Source organism: Etheostoma cragini, chromosome 4 (genome assembly GCF_013103735.1).
Source record: "Etheostoma cragini isolate CJK2018 chromosome 4, CSU_Ecrag_1.0, whole genome shotgun sequence".
NCBI lineage: Eukaryota > Metazoa > Chordata > Actinopteri > Perciformes > Percidae > Etheostoma > Etheostoma cragini.
In genome coordinates this window covers 19,511,848-19,525,164 of record NC_048410.1, presented here as the reverse complement: position 1 = coordinate 19,525,164, position 13,317 = coordinate 19,511,848, and the positions used below count along the sequence as shown (strand labels likewise).

The following is a 13,317-nucleotide window of genomic DNA, read 5'->3' as shown; positions in this document are numbered from 1 at the left end:
TTTTAAGAATGAGACAAAGAGAACCAGAGAGAGAGTGACGTTCAAACCCAGCTAACACACAGCTGGCCAATCACAGCGTCAAGTGGGAGTGATTAACTGATTCTCAGTTTTGCAACAGTGATGGACTGCAGCTTATAAACAATCTTTGGCTGGAGGTTCTATCTTGGTGGCATATACAATGTGTATATATGTATGTGTATATATATACATATATATATGTGTGTGTGTGTGTGTGTGTGTGTGTGTGTGTGTGTGTGTATGTATGCGGAACTGAACACTTTTCTGAAAACTGACAGCTTTGCACAGTGTTATGTTTGATAACCGAGAGGTTGAAATGTTCATTTATGAAAATATCCGGCCATGTGTCCAGAGCATGCCAAACCTGTAGATGGCAGTGTAACGTGAAGCTCAAGCCTATGTTAGCTAATTAGAATCCTGAAAATAGCGGAAACAAATCACTTTGTCTCTCTTCTCTTCCTTAACTGTTTAAACCGGTTTCTCTCAGTTTACATGCAAACAAAGGTTTCCAAAATCTCCACTCTGGCCGGATTTTTTAGAAAGACTCGTTTTCCGAGGCAAATTCTCCGTTTGTGTGTATACAAAGGGCACAGCAAAGGGAAATGTCTCAGTTTTTCAAAATAACCATGTACTGTACGTGTAAACAGGGCCTCATTTATGGATCTGCAATTTACAAATATTGTAAAAACAATTACTTGTAAATATAAATGATAAATGGAAGTGCTGTCTGACCTGACTTTCCCCTCATACTGTCCGTAGAAGAGGTGCTGCCTGCTCATCCACTCTGTCATGACGAACTCCAGGGCAGGCTTCCCGGTCGGGCCGGGCAGACTACACAGGAACTCCAACAGAGGCTCCAGCTGGGAGTGAACCAGGTGACCGAACACCATGATCAGAGACTAAAGGACAAAATAATGACACGGTTATTAAACACATCAGGAACAGGTTTTGATGGTTCAGTCTATTGGTGAAGTAACAGCCACACATCTAGGCATGGGCCGCCATGAGATTCTGACGGTATGATAACCTTCACTCCATTGAACACAATGTCAAGTCATTTTTAAACATAACTTAGGAACGGTATGATGGAATATTTAAGTGGTTTTGAAACCTTAACTTTTTCTAAAACCTTTTTTTTTTTTATCTACCTTGAAACGGGTAACCGGCCCAGGCCTACACACATCAACATCTTGCCCCTACCTGCATCACACTCAGCGTCTCAGCTTGCTGCATCTTGCTCAGAATTGCTCGGAGGATCTGGTCCAGCTGTTCCCCCAGCTGGGTTCCTGCCCGAGAGATCAGAGTGGACACCAACCTGCCGACGAAGGCGGCTGTGAACTCGGAGGTGCGGGGGTCCAGTAGCTGGTTGACCACCTGCATGACGTACCAGAGGCCGCTGTGCCCCTGCTCGTCCCTCCACTGAGCGATCTGCTCGAGGGAGACAGAGACGTACGCCCGCAGACACTCACCTCCGTTCTAGAGTGGGGAAGGAAAATGATGAAGGAGCATGAGACAGGGTTTCTCCAGGTTTTACCAAGTCAGTTTTTAAGACCTTTTCAAGACCATTATGAATGAAATCTAAGATCTATTTTGCGACAAAGAAAAAACAAACATTGTCTGAAACATTTTTTCCAAGGCAAGTATCGCTAAACTTACACTTTCACATATCTGAAGAAGAAAATCCATTTTAAGTCAGTGGTACAATCTGAGAGAATCTCGCAATAGTAACAGAAAAAGCTGATTGGCTGTAATACAAATTGCATGTTGGTCTCATTTGTAGTACAGCCAATTATTTATTGAATAGGGAAAGAAAGATTTACAACACCACAGAACTAAAAAAAAAAAAAAACGCTGCGGGGAAATTTCAATGAGCATTGGAGGTATCATTACATTGATGTGGGAACATTAAGACTATTTTACATTTATGTAAGACCTAGAACACAATACTCCAGCATATTTAAGACTTTTCAGGCCCTTAAATTTTGATTTTGAAATGTTAGACTTTTTAAGACCCTGCAGAAACTCTCATGAGAAGAGAGCGGTGTTGTCACCTACTATAGTTTTTAATCCGCACCGATAATATGTAAAATGTATCCTTTATATTTTCTATTCAAAGCAAGTCTTTGTAATGAAAATAAATGTTAGGTCACCAAGTTTAATTGATTTTGGTATTTCTACTGAGAAGGAGCTCATGACATTTGCTGGATAACATCACTGTTCTCCTGGTGCAGTAATGTGCTTGTATCTTAATTGGAATCACCTGCATTATCGTGTTGTCATCAGTGCGTAAGGTGCACTGTGCCACCACAGGGAATGCCTGGCACACCAGCATCTCTGAGAGAGGAGGTTTGGAGTTTCGGACAACTGTGGTCAGGATGTCGATGGACGTCTGTGGTGCAGACAGAGAAGGAGCAAAAGTTTAATTTTCTGTTACGAATCTGAGTGGTAAAAAAACTGATGACAACATTGCAAAGCAGAACTTTTTCTGTTTGGTCATTTTCAAAAGGTGCCATATCTAGGTAAATTGAAGTTTCAGATAATATAATATGATATCAGATAACAATATCAAGGTGCCGGTATCTACTTACAGCGCAGAGTCCAGAGGGGATCTTGTCGGAGGGAGCCTGCATGATGCTGACCAGCGTGGGAATGAGACGCATCTGCATGGGGCCTTGGCAGCCTTCGATCTGTGCCAGTTCCTTGAAGATGTCCTGAGCCAGGGACGCCACCACAGGGTCTGAGGAGATAAGAGGTGATACGGCAAAAAGAACAGACAACTGATAGGAGACAAATCAAAACCATGCGTCTCTCTCGGTCTACGTCTTTTCTGGAAAATCTAAAAAAGAAAACGCTACATTTTGCTAACAGAAAGGGATTCCAGATAATCAATGTCCAAATATTAGAGACAAGCTGGGAAAAATTCAAGTTCCATAACAATCTATGTGTCCTCGATATAACCTTAAGAAGGAAGTTGAAATTTAGAGTATTGTTAAAAAGGAGTATAAGTCTGATAGAGGAAGTGGTAAGAGGAGCAATACCATTGTTGTATTTAAGGAAAATAGCAATGGTGAGGGGGCAGATCTTGTTCTCGGCGCTGGTGGTGAAGGCCGGGTCGACAGTGCAGACAATGCACAGAGTCTCCATGACGAGGGTGAGCACCTCTGAGCTGAACTGGGCGGCAAGTTGGACCAGTCCCTCGAGGATGCTGGGGAGGAAAGGCTGAAGGACGTGTGTGCTCTCTGACAGCTTCAGCTGATCACAATACCTGGAGAATGACATGAATAGTAGGCATTGATGAATAGACAGTATCCACCCAACATTGTGGTGATCAGTTAGTACCTGGGGCTGCATGATATGAGAAAAATGTGTGATAACGTTGAATGTCGCAGTAACGATATTCCTTTCAATAGCCAAACAGATAAAGTGTACTCAGTTCTGCTGCTTTCAGTATTTCAGAACAAAAAAAACTGTGGTTTTGGGTGTCAGCACAGCTAAAAACACTGCTTGCTCACCCCCAGATGGCCCTGACCGCGGAGATGCGAACGGAGGGTGGCTGGCTGTCGTGAAGGCCGCTGACGGTGGCCTGGAGGAACTGCTGGATGAGCTCAGGAGACATGGCTGCCGTGAAGCGACTCGCCGCCCACAGAGCCCGGCCGAGGAGGAACGGAGAAGCCGCTGCTCAGCAGAACAAGAGAGAAGACAAGTAAGAGAGAGGAACAACTATTTCATATTGTGACGTTTGCATTGAATAGTTAAATCGCTCTTTTTGAGTTCCTTCCTTTTGAGGAGTTTAGGCACTTAAAGAGGATGGAAAACAATCACCATGCACTTCAGAAAGTTGTGACGTGTGGTTGATCACTTCTGAGGGTCAGTCTAGGACTCACCTGGCAAGTTGAGGTCAGCGAGAATGACACTAGCCAGGAAACCATGCATGTCAAACTGGATACGACCGTTCTTTACATTCTCTGTGATGATGGTTTTGACAGAGCCGAGGGCCAACATGCAGGCTTCATGGATCTTCCACCTGCATATATGTATATGAGAAATTACTTTTCTGACTTAAAGCATAGGTATGCAGACATTACAGTAGGAATGGGGCTCAAATTCAACAAAGTCTTAAAGCTGTAGTGCATAGTTTCTGTCTCCCCCATGAGGAATTCTAAATAATTACAACAACACTGTTGGAGCAGCCACATGACGCAAGCCTTCACTGATCTCACCCCCACCCCTACTCCAAAGAGTCTCTAACAGAGAACAGAGAATTAAACATCATGGATTCTTCAGAAGAGGTGATTATGTCCTCTTTGCTCCAAATGTTAGCGCTGCTGTTGTCTTTCCTCGGCAATGCCCTAAAACACATCATTCTACGTTCTGCATGGAAAGTTGCCGGACTGCAATGTTTTCTAAAACATAGCCATACTGAGAAATACAGAGTGTTGTGGCGCTTATAGTCATAGTTAGCATTGTAGCCCCTCATTTGGCAATGGCTTTAATGTAACCAATGTTCATCAATATAAAATAGTTGTGCACTAAAGCTTTAAACCAGACACTGAGATGTAGTCAGATAGTGAGTCAGAAGTGTTGGTGTTGAGTCTATCCTCACCAGTGCTCATTGCCACTGTTTTTGGCCTGTTCCGCCTCCTGGAGATGTCTTGTTGCTGCTGCTGCTAGCGCTGCTGCACTCTCATTCTGAAACTCTGCAGCAACAGCCTGCAAGCAGAAGTCAAAGGCTACCATCATTATACACACTCTCAGGGTGGACCGATGAGCCAAAGAAACACCCAGTGCTGTACATTTATGACCCCTGTTTTACATACATGACCACACTGCTCAGTGTTCCAACAATCAAACACCACAGAAATCACTCTGCATAACGTAAACAACCGTTTGCAGTCGTTTTCAAGGACTAGGTCCACATGGTGCATCAGATGTATTTTTACAAGCAAAAAAAGAGAGCGGGAAGGTGTGTTTCTCCAGGACTATGTGTAGAAACAGTAAGCATTTTTAGACCAGACTGTAAATATAGTGATCAGTCAATAGTGACTGACTGAGAGACCAAACGCACCCTCAGATACTTTTTCATTCTAAGGGCTCCTGCTCACTGCCTGCGTGGCGTGAGCGTGTCAGCTGCGTGGCGTTTTTATTTCCGTTCCCATGTTAACACATGTGAGCTTGCACAGTAATTGCGTGACACGCACTTCTCAGGCCAAAAACCTGTGCATGCTAGAAATAGGACCGATGCCTATTTTTCAAGCGACACGCAAACATGTTGAAAGCGTTTCCAGGCAAAATAGAATACAAAAAGATGTTTATATGTCATTTTGACACAAATACATTTAATAAATGTCATTTTGATGTTTGAAAGTCTCTAGGTTTTGACAAAAATGCAGGTATAAATGTACTACATTTTTTTTTATTAAATCGATTTCAAATATTGCACCTGTCAATACAAAATGAAATATCAAAATATGTGCAAACACAGAAATTTTATTAATGAGGAACATACATGTGTACAGACAAGGCTAGCAGCGCCGCATCAGACACATTTCTGGTGCGCGAAGACAGAAAACACCACGCGGGCGCCACGCAAAAGAAACACCACACAGGCAATGTGCAGGAGCCCTAAAGGTGGTTGTAAGGAAACTCAGTCCGCTATACATTTATACAAGATGGGATTTCACACAAAAAAAAGCACAAGATGTACCAAAGGAATTAGTTTAATTTGGGCTTTAAAATGTTGCATTTTGTCCATCACATTTTTCACACAGATTTGTTGGGAATTGTAGGTTTTTATCTCACCAGCAGCAGGTCCTGAGCAGAGATCCTGACAGAGTAAGAGAAGGTGTCATCATCCTCATCCTCTACAAACTGCTGGGGGTTCGCCGTCCACACTTTAATCTAAAGGAACCAGAGGGCAAACACCAGAGAGTCGCCATCAATACTTCAATCTATGCAAACAGCCATTTCACCCTCATGTGTTAATTTCATTCCTCACCTGGTCCTCAGTGATCTGCATGTACAGGATGACGTAATAGATGAGTTCGGGCAAGGCTTTCTTCACTGTGCTCTTGAGCTTGTTGTTCTCCAGCAGCGTGTGGACAAACTCAAAGATGCTGAACACCAGATTCTCAAATCCCAAAACCTCACCTGCGAAAATGAGCCAATCATATCAGAAGATTAAAAAAGTGATGAATTCATAATATGGAAAGGCTGCAAACTTTCAAAGACATGTTACGTGTTAGCAGTGAAAGCCTTCTGCTCACCATCCGAGTCTACAGGGTCATCCACTTCCTCTGTGTAGTTGACTTCTGTTCTCACATAGGTGAACATGTGGTTAAGGAATGCCCTTGCTCTTATTGCTTTAAATTTAATTGAAATGTAGTTCAATTAGTGTGTTTAAATTGGAAAATATCAGTCAAGCATGACATTTACAGTCTTTGTAAAATGCCGTATTTTTTAGACTTTTTCCTCAACATGAAAGTGGTTTGGTCTTGCCGAGTAAGCGGGTCACATCCACGCAAGAGAATGAGCAGCTAATACGGTGAATTTGTGGTTTAGAGAAGATGTTCTGCAATAAATAAATTAAATGAAGCAGTTTTCACTCACTGGCCTAAATGATTATTTTACAGCACAGCCAGCAGTGGTTATCCCAGTAAGAAATGATTAGCTAATAAGTAGTTTTGGTAAAGGATATAAAGCTGCACTTTCTGTCAGTGTATTCCAAACAATGGGTAATATCTGCTGCATAGAGGACACCATGGGTTTGGGGAAGTTCTTCACCAACGCTGTTACTGCCTGTGAGAGAGGCAAAGAAAGACAGATTTAAACCTCAATTTTTAAATAATTACAAACCACTTCTCTTGTGTCTTGGGTAAATAAATACAATGCGACAAACACTGTAGTTTATGATTCAAACTGCAAATTTTATTACAAATTAAAAGTGTTGTCAAACAATTAAAATATTTAATTGCAATTAATGTCATAGTTAACACGCAATTAATCCCACACGTTTATGTATTCTAAATGTAACTTTTGTCCCATTTATTTTTTCATTTTAATGCTCTTAACATGAAAAAATGGCTTGGAAGGCTTTGTGCAAATGCTTTTTTTATTGAAAACAACATAGGAATACAGCCTACTGTAGGATTCAATTTCACACGGAACATTCTCACTTGAAGCAAATAATCTCTCACATAATGTAACACTGTCCATCAATAAAAGGGGGAAAACACCCCCCTTTGACGAGGGGGGTGGGGGAGAATTCTCATCAGCTGTGTGCTTGGCCATCAAGTGGTATTTCAGACTGGTCGTGCCGCAATGATAGCTCAGTTCACAACGACAAAACACACAGATCACTTTGGTCTTGTCAATGGAAGCATTTGGCAACTTTTAAAAAGAAATCTTATTGGCATCCACTCATAACGTAACGTTACTACTCTTTGGCCGACTCGCAAGCCCAAACAAGTGTGTACGGCATGCTTGTTGTTTTGTTTCCGGTCTAGCTAGATCCGGTGTGGTGTTGTAGTTTTTTCTAACTTTACTACTTGTTGCAACAGCATGTGAAAGAACTACAAAGCTTGGTAGGCCAAAAAGAACGTTAATCTTGCAAAAAAAAATGGACGCCCATTAACGCATTTAACCGACAGCATTGCTAATTAAACAATAAATATATATTTTCGGCTCACGCGTGGCAACTAAAAACAACTAACTAAGTCTCTCACCTTGAGGACTTCCATCTTAAGACCGCTATCAGACGAGGGTCCGTCAGGCATCTGCAGAGCCAGCACAAACGCTTCTGTGAACTGCTGCACCACGGGAAAGATCAACGCTTTGGCTGCACCCTACACACACACACACACACACACACACACACAGACAGAGACAGAGACAGAGAGAGAGAGAGAGAGAACAGTGACATTAAAGACACAGTATTAACAAGCTATTCATGCATGTCACTTCCTTTCCGTAGAAAACACAAAATAAAATGTGACACAACATAAGGGCAATTTCACAATGCTGTTTTAAATAAATCTTCAAACTGTCTATCAGTTTTTAGAAAATTGTCTCTTTTGACGTAAATTATCAACTGCAACACAAAAGACTTCTACTGAAGAGTTAAAATTTTCTTTTATATAATTAATTCAAACTAAATTTATTATGGAACCATGCATATAATATCTGGGTGAAAATCATAACATGTCTTGTTGTCTCACCTTCTCAAGCTCTTCAATAGCACAGATGAGGTTGGCACAGGTGGTGAATATCTCCACTGCTCTAGATCGGGTACGAATACTGTACACCTGTGCCAGTCAAGGGACATTAAATGGAAGATGAAACTTATCAGACAAAACCCACTGCAGAACAATTAAAGATATTAGCAGTGACACAAAAATAGTACAGTACAACTCCCACTAGTAGTTGACAAAATGCTTGCATTCAGATAAAAAAGCTAAAAATCCCTGAAGAAAATTCAACTGTTTTACTGCTTTACTGTTTTTTTTTCAATAAAAACACTATATTATGCCAATAGTAACCCTCTTGTTGACCAGTATTGATAGAGTTGTAGCAATACCTCGGCCATGGTGAAGATCTTGTACATTTCAGGTAAAATGACCGGAGCCACTAGCGGCATCTGTGTATCCGTCACCTCCCGAGTAAACTCTGGACATTAACAGACAACAGATTGTAACATTAACAAACAGACATTTAAAACACATGTTCCTAGTGTTGTTATTTTTCAGGAGGAGGATTTCTGCCTCAAGTGATTACTTCTGTTGAAATCAGAAATAAAAGATGCTAAAAGTGAACAGAGACAAAATTGGACAGGTTGGCAAAAGCAAGTTGATGGCGGACAGAAGGACAGTTGGGGTGTTTGGATGGATGCAACTTGCATATTTCATGACTTTTTAAAAACTCATCTTTTGGCACTGATTATTGTGCTAAAATCCTTATTAATGTTAAATATTAACACTGTCTCTGCCCATGGAAAAAGTGTATTTTTTCATGAATGCTTTACTATGAGCACTGAATTCTTAAAAATAAATAAATAAATAAAATAAAATAAAAAATAAGTACAGCTTTAGTGTTTTTATGTGTATATACACATACCTGTAAGGACCCTCATTGCCCCGTGTACAGCATTGACCTCACCGCTGACCAGCATCTCCATCAGCAGAGTGAACAGCTGTGGCCAGGCCTCGGGCCAGTCCCAGTGGGCGATGGCCGACACGGCGTACGCGACACTGGAGCGGACTTTGCTGATCGCCTCCCGCAGACCGCTTGGTAGCAGCTCCCTGATGGCGGCTTTAGCCTGGAAGGGGATGACAGGAGTTTGACAACATTTGGCTCAAAAAGCTCCCTGAAGTCCAACTTAAAAAAAATTGGCATATGCCGACAAAAGAAGTTTTTTTTAAGGTGAAGTGTGGTTTACCTGATCTGTAGTTTCCGGAGGCCTGAATTTCTCTGACTGGGAACACCAGTGAGTTTCCACATACTGCTTCAGGATGACCGATGCCAACTGCAAAAGCAAACAAGACAGATATTATAGATATTTGTTAGGATGCAGATTAGTAATACAGGTTGTGCATGTATACAAGAATAGGGATAAAATTAGGACAACACATATGCAAATCGTAATCAATAACTGGGACCTTTTATTTTACATGCATTTGTGTGGCCTTGACATCCTTTGCTCCTCCGCAAATGTCTGTTTTTTTCACTCACCTGACGGATTGCAAGCGCTCCCTGAGGATCCACTGTGAGTTCTGCCAGATGGACACCAAACTCTACAACATAAATATATTGAAAAAAGAATAAATGTAAACAGACTCAAGACTATAATCACTGGTAAAAATACTTCCACTCAATACTAACTTGAATACGTTTTGTGTTTATACATGTCATTTTGAAGGGGTTAAAGTTTTATTTCAATAAAAAATTTGTTTTACTTTGACATTAAACGGTATATTCCTGTCCTGTTACCTGGAATTAAATATGACATATGTCTAGGCATGTTGTTGTGTTGTGAACAGTGGTATTAACTGGTTCCAAGGCTAACAACACTGCAACCCATGAGCTACTGTATCCAAAAGGTAACAGAGCGCACTGGTTTGAACCTGGACTGACAGGCATGCAGCGTGTGAGCGATAAATACAGTTTAGGATCAGCATCATCCTCAGCTCTGATCCAGCACGCTGGGTTTTACTAAGAGTGACATCAGGCGCCAGAAGACAATGTTAGTGCTGACAATCCTACAGAGCGTCTGCCTTAGAGAGGGGCCAACGTAAAGGGGTGGCCTCGCTGTGACACTGCAGTACAACCGACAGGCAGTGTACACCATTAGCCTTTCACCAGTGACCTGAGAATCAAAAGACATATAATATAAAGTCTAGTGGAGTATAAGCAACAGCTACTATGTACTGTATCCATCTGCCCCAATTGAGATTTAAAAAAAAAACTTAAATACATCAACCCATCACCAGTTTATGTACAAGGTGCTTGTAAATTCTAGTAAAAACTGTGTTGAGACCTTTAACAACCATTTTATTGGCAATTATAACTGAAATAGACCAATTGAGTTGCTACTAAATAATAATAATAGAATAGGAAAAGCGATTGTTCAACGTTTTTTTTGCCAACCACAGGATACTTAACTGGATTAATTTCTTAGAGTGTGATAAGAGATGACACTATTCTAGCCTAAAGGTCTTTTCAGGGCTTTCTAACACCTTCGGTCCTAACACTTTTACATTTTCTTTAAATAATTATTACCAGAGACAAAAGGTGCCCCATGCTGGTATAATTTAACATTTAAGTTTTCATACATCCATCATTCAATAGATGGATGAACACATGGGGGAAACATTCTATTTAACTCAATCCACACATAACATGAAAAAGAAAGATCATTTGAGGTAGTAACTGCAGTAATGCACATGGTCAGGTAAGGCACTTTTATGTCTAAGGTAGGAATATCTTATAGTCAGGAGAATGGACTTGTATGTATGGATGGATGCATGCATCTTTAATATGCATCCTAATGGTGCTGATGATGCTGGGGGCTGGCAGCATGTAGCCAGATCCGCGGGAGAAACCCCTGGGAGACATCTTCGCGGGAAGGTCGGGCATTCGTCCCGTGGGTTGCCATAGCAATAGTGGAATTACTTCTGTAACGTCTGGAAGTCGGTTGTTACATGAATGTTGTTACCCTTAATAAACAGTTATTCAGGTGGCTAACGGTTGTGAATATCTGTTGCTGTCATTCCCCGGTTTCCAAGTGACGTTATCAGATTTCAATGCGCTCGTGACCAGGAACTGTGTGTTATAATTGTGTTATATTCCAATATGACATTATCTTAACTACCGGTAGCTAATTTCCAACACACATAGTAACGGGCCAGAGAAGGTAACTTCACTGAATGTTTTACTGGAGCAGAAGAACAAACTAGCTAGTGTCCACCCTGTTGCTGTGTTGTTGAGGCCGGGGTCCTCACAGCCATGTGTTTAATGTAACTTACTTACGAGCTAACGTTAACGATTAACACTTTTGGCACGGTTAGCTGTGACTTGTTCAGTCGCGTCAGTTAGAGCACGGAAAGGAAACCACTTAGAAGCTCAGGAAAGGATAGCACGTTTTCACAAGCTTTCAGGCTAACTTGGTCATCATCACTAACTTCTGAAAATATGGCCTCCCGGGTGCCAAAACAGTTCCCGGCTAACGTTTCGACTGTTAGCTACTTCTCAGCCTAGCAACATACAACCAAAGTCAGCACTGGTAAATGCAGCAAACAGCTGCCCGCGTGGTGACTGTAAAGGCCCACGCAGTTAATCGGTGACAACACCGGATAGCTAGCCCCTGTTAACTCCCTCAAACTAGCGTTCAGAAATTGTCTACCACTCACCTTCTGTCACTTCCAGCACTTTGATCTGCTCCTCCGCGGCGGCGCGCACTTCTTGAACCGGGGACAGGATGGCCGTCAGCGTTTCGATTAGAGCCTCTTTTAGTCCCTGCTGTACCGGGCCAGCGGCCGAACCGGACCGAGCACTACCCGCCGCACTCATGCCTGCTGTGTTTTTACCCGTAGCCCGCTACAGAATCAGTCCACCACCACAGCTACCCGGGGAGGAGCAGAGAGCAGGAGCCTGAAGGGAAGCGCGCCAATGCATGGAAACGTGGAGGCGGGGTTTTGCGGGAGGAAGCACAAACGTTGTCTTCTTCTTCTTTGGAGTTTTATGGCAGCCGGTATCCGTAATGTTGGGGAATGCTGCCCCCTTCTGGAGCCAGTCTTTTACTATGACACATTCTTCTAGTGATTTTTATTAACCCTAATGTTGTCCTTCCTGGTCAAAAACTGACAAAATGTTTACATTTTCTTCCCTTTTTCAGACTTTATTTCTAGTTTTCTCTAACACCACCTTACTACTAGTTTTACACTCATTTTTTGGAACTCATGGTCAACAACCCTCATTTATATAGAATTGTACCTAATATTTGAGTTAAAAAAATAAAGGGATTTTGAATTATTTTGACTAATAGTTAAGATAAGAGGAGCTTACAGGTGAGTTTAGTCAGGAATGAAAGTGATCAATTGTATTTGCTAAGACCATTTTTTGTGGTAATTTGATTAAAAGGAAACCCATATTTCAGATGTAGACATTTTTTAAAGGGGTCAAATTTGACCCAAGGCAGCAGAAAGGTTAACAATGACCACACAAATGGATTGAAATGTTGTCGTTAACTCTAATCCTGAACTCTCCCTCTGTAGCTACTCGTTGCCTTCATTCCATCCATTTTAAATGGAAGCCTTAACACACTGTGACCTGGCTCAAACAGTATGATCAATCGGCATCAACAGATCTCTGCACCACTGATGTTGGTAAGTTAGAGAGCATCATCACAGACCAGCATATCTACCGTTGTTATCATTACATTTTTCTGCAGGTATTGTTATACGCAATCACATTTGCTTTTTAATTTTCAAAGAACGCCACCTGAGAGTTAGATGATTTAGAGGTACTCTCTCTGTTCTCATCTGAGAACCTTGGCTGAGTTTTGTTCAAGTCTGTGAGCTGTGAATGTGAGTAAATACTGGAGGGCAGCAGAGGATGTGCCTAGATTGCATCAGTTTTTATCTGATTTTCTTGTATTGTTTTCCTCAAACTCCTCCATCTGGTGTGGACGCCATTAAATAAACCTTGAATTGCTGAGTGGATACTGCCATGTGCTTGCAGCACTGCATTAAGTGCAGTTCTACAGCCTTTGAAAATGTTCTAAATTGTATTTCCTTTGGATTATCCTGC

At 41.6% G+C, this 13,317-nt stretch overlaps 1 protein-coding gene across 2 annotated transcripts in view; it reads right to left on the bottom strand.

Moving 5' to 3' along the window:
• ipo9 (importin 9) overlaps window positions 1-12,225 on the bottom strand; it is a 16,239-nt gene extending 4,014 nt beyond the window's left edge. The window contains exons 1-19 of one of the 2 annotated variants that reach the window (XM_034869957.1): window positions 11,919-12,225; window positions 9,742-9,803; window positions 9,449-9,535; window positions 9,127-9,328; window positions 8,591-8,679; window positions 8,232-8,318; window positions 7,740-7,859; window positions 6,713-6,813; window positions 6,282-6,340; window positions 6,014-6,165; window positions 5,818-5,916; window positions 4,622-4,728; window positions 3,903-4,042; window positions 3,531-3,696; window positions 3,057-3,283; window positions 2,607-2,755; window positions 2,279-2,407; window positions 1,219-1,494; window positions 751-917 (exon numbers count right to left, since the gene is read on the bottom strand). In XM_034869957.1, the coding sequence (XP_034725848.1) occupies window positions 751-917; window positions 1,219-1,494; window positions 2,279-2,407; window positions 2,607-2,755; window positions 3,057-3,283; window positions 3,531-3,696; window positions 3,903-4,042; window positions 4,622-4,728; window positions 5,818-5,916; window positions 6,014-6,165; window positions 6,282-6,340; window positions 6,713-6,813; window positions 7,740-7,859; window positions 8,232-8,318; window positions 8,591-8,679; window positions 9,127-9,328; window positions 9,449-9,535; window positions 9,742-9,803; window positions 11,919-12,078 (2,579 nt within the window). In that variant the 5' untranslated portion in view covers window positions 12,079-12,225. The remainder of the gene's footprint in view (window positions 1-750; window positions 918-1,218; window positions 1,495-2,278; window positions 2,408-2,606; window positions 2,756-3,056; window positions 3,284-3,530; window positions 3,697-3,902; window positions 4,043-4,621; window positions 4,729-5,817; window positions 5,917-6,013; window positions 6,166-6,281; window positions 6,341-6,712; window positions 6,814-7,739; window positions 7,860-8,231; window positions 8,319-8,590; window positions 8,680-9,126; window positions 9,329-9,448; window positions 9,536-9,741; window positions 9,804-11,918) is intronic. The other variant, XM_034869958.1, reaches the window with a different exon arrangement.
• Window positions 12,226-13,317: the final 1,092 nt, after the last annotated feature.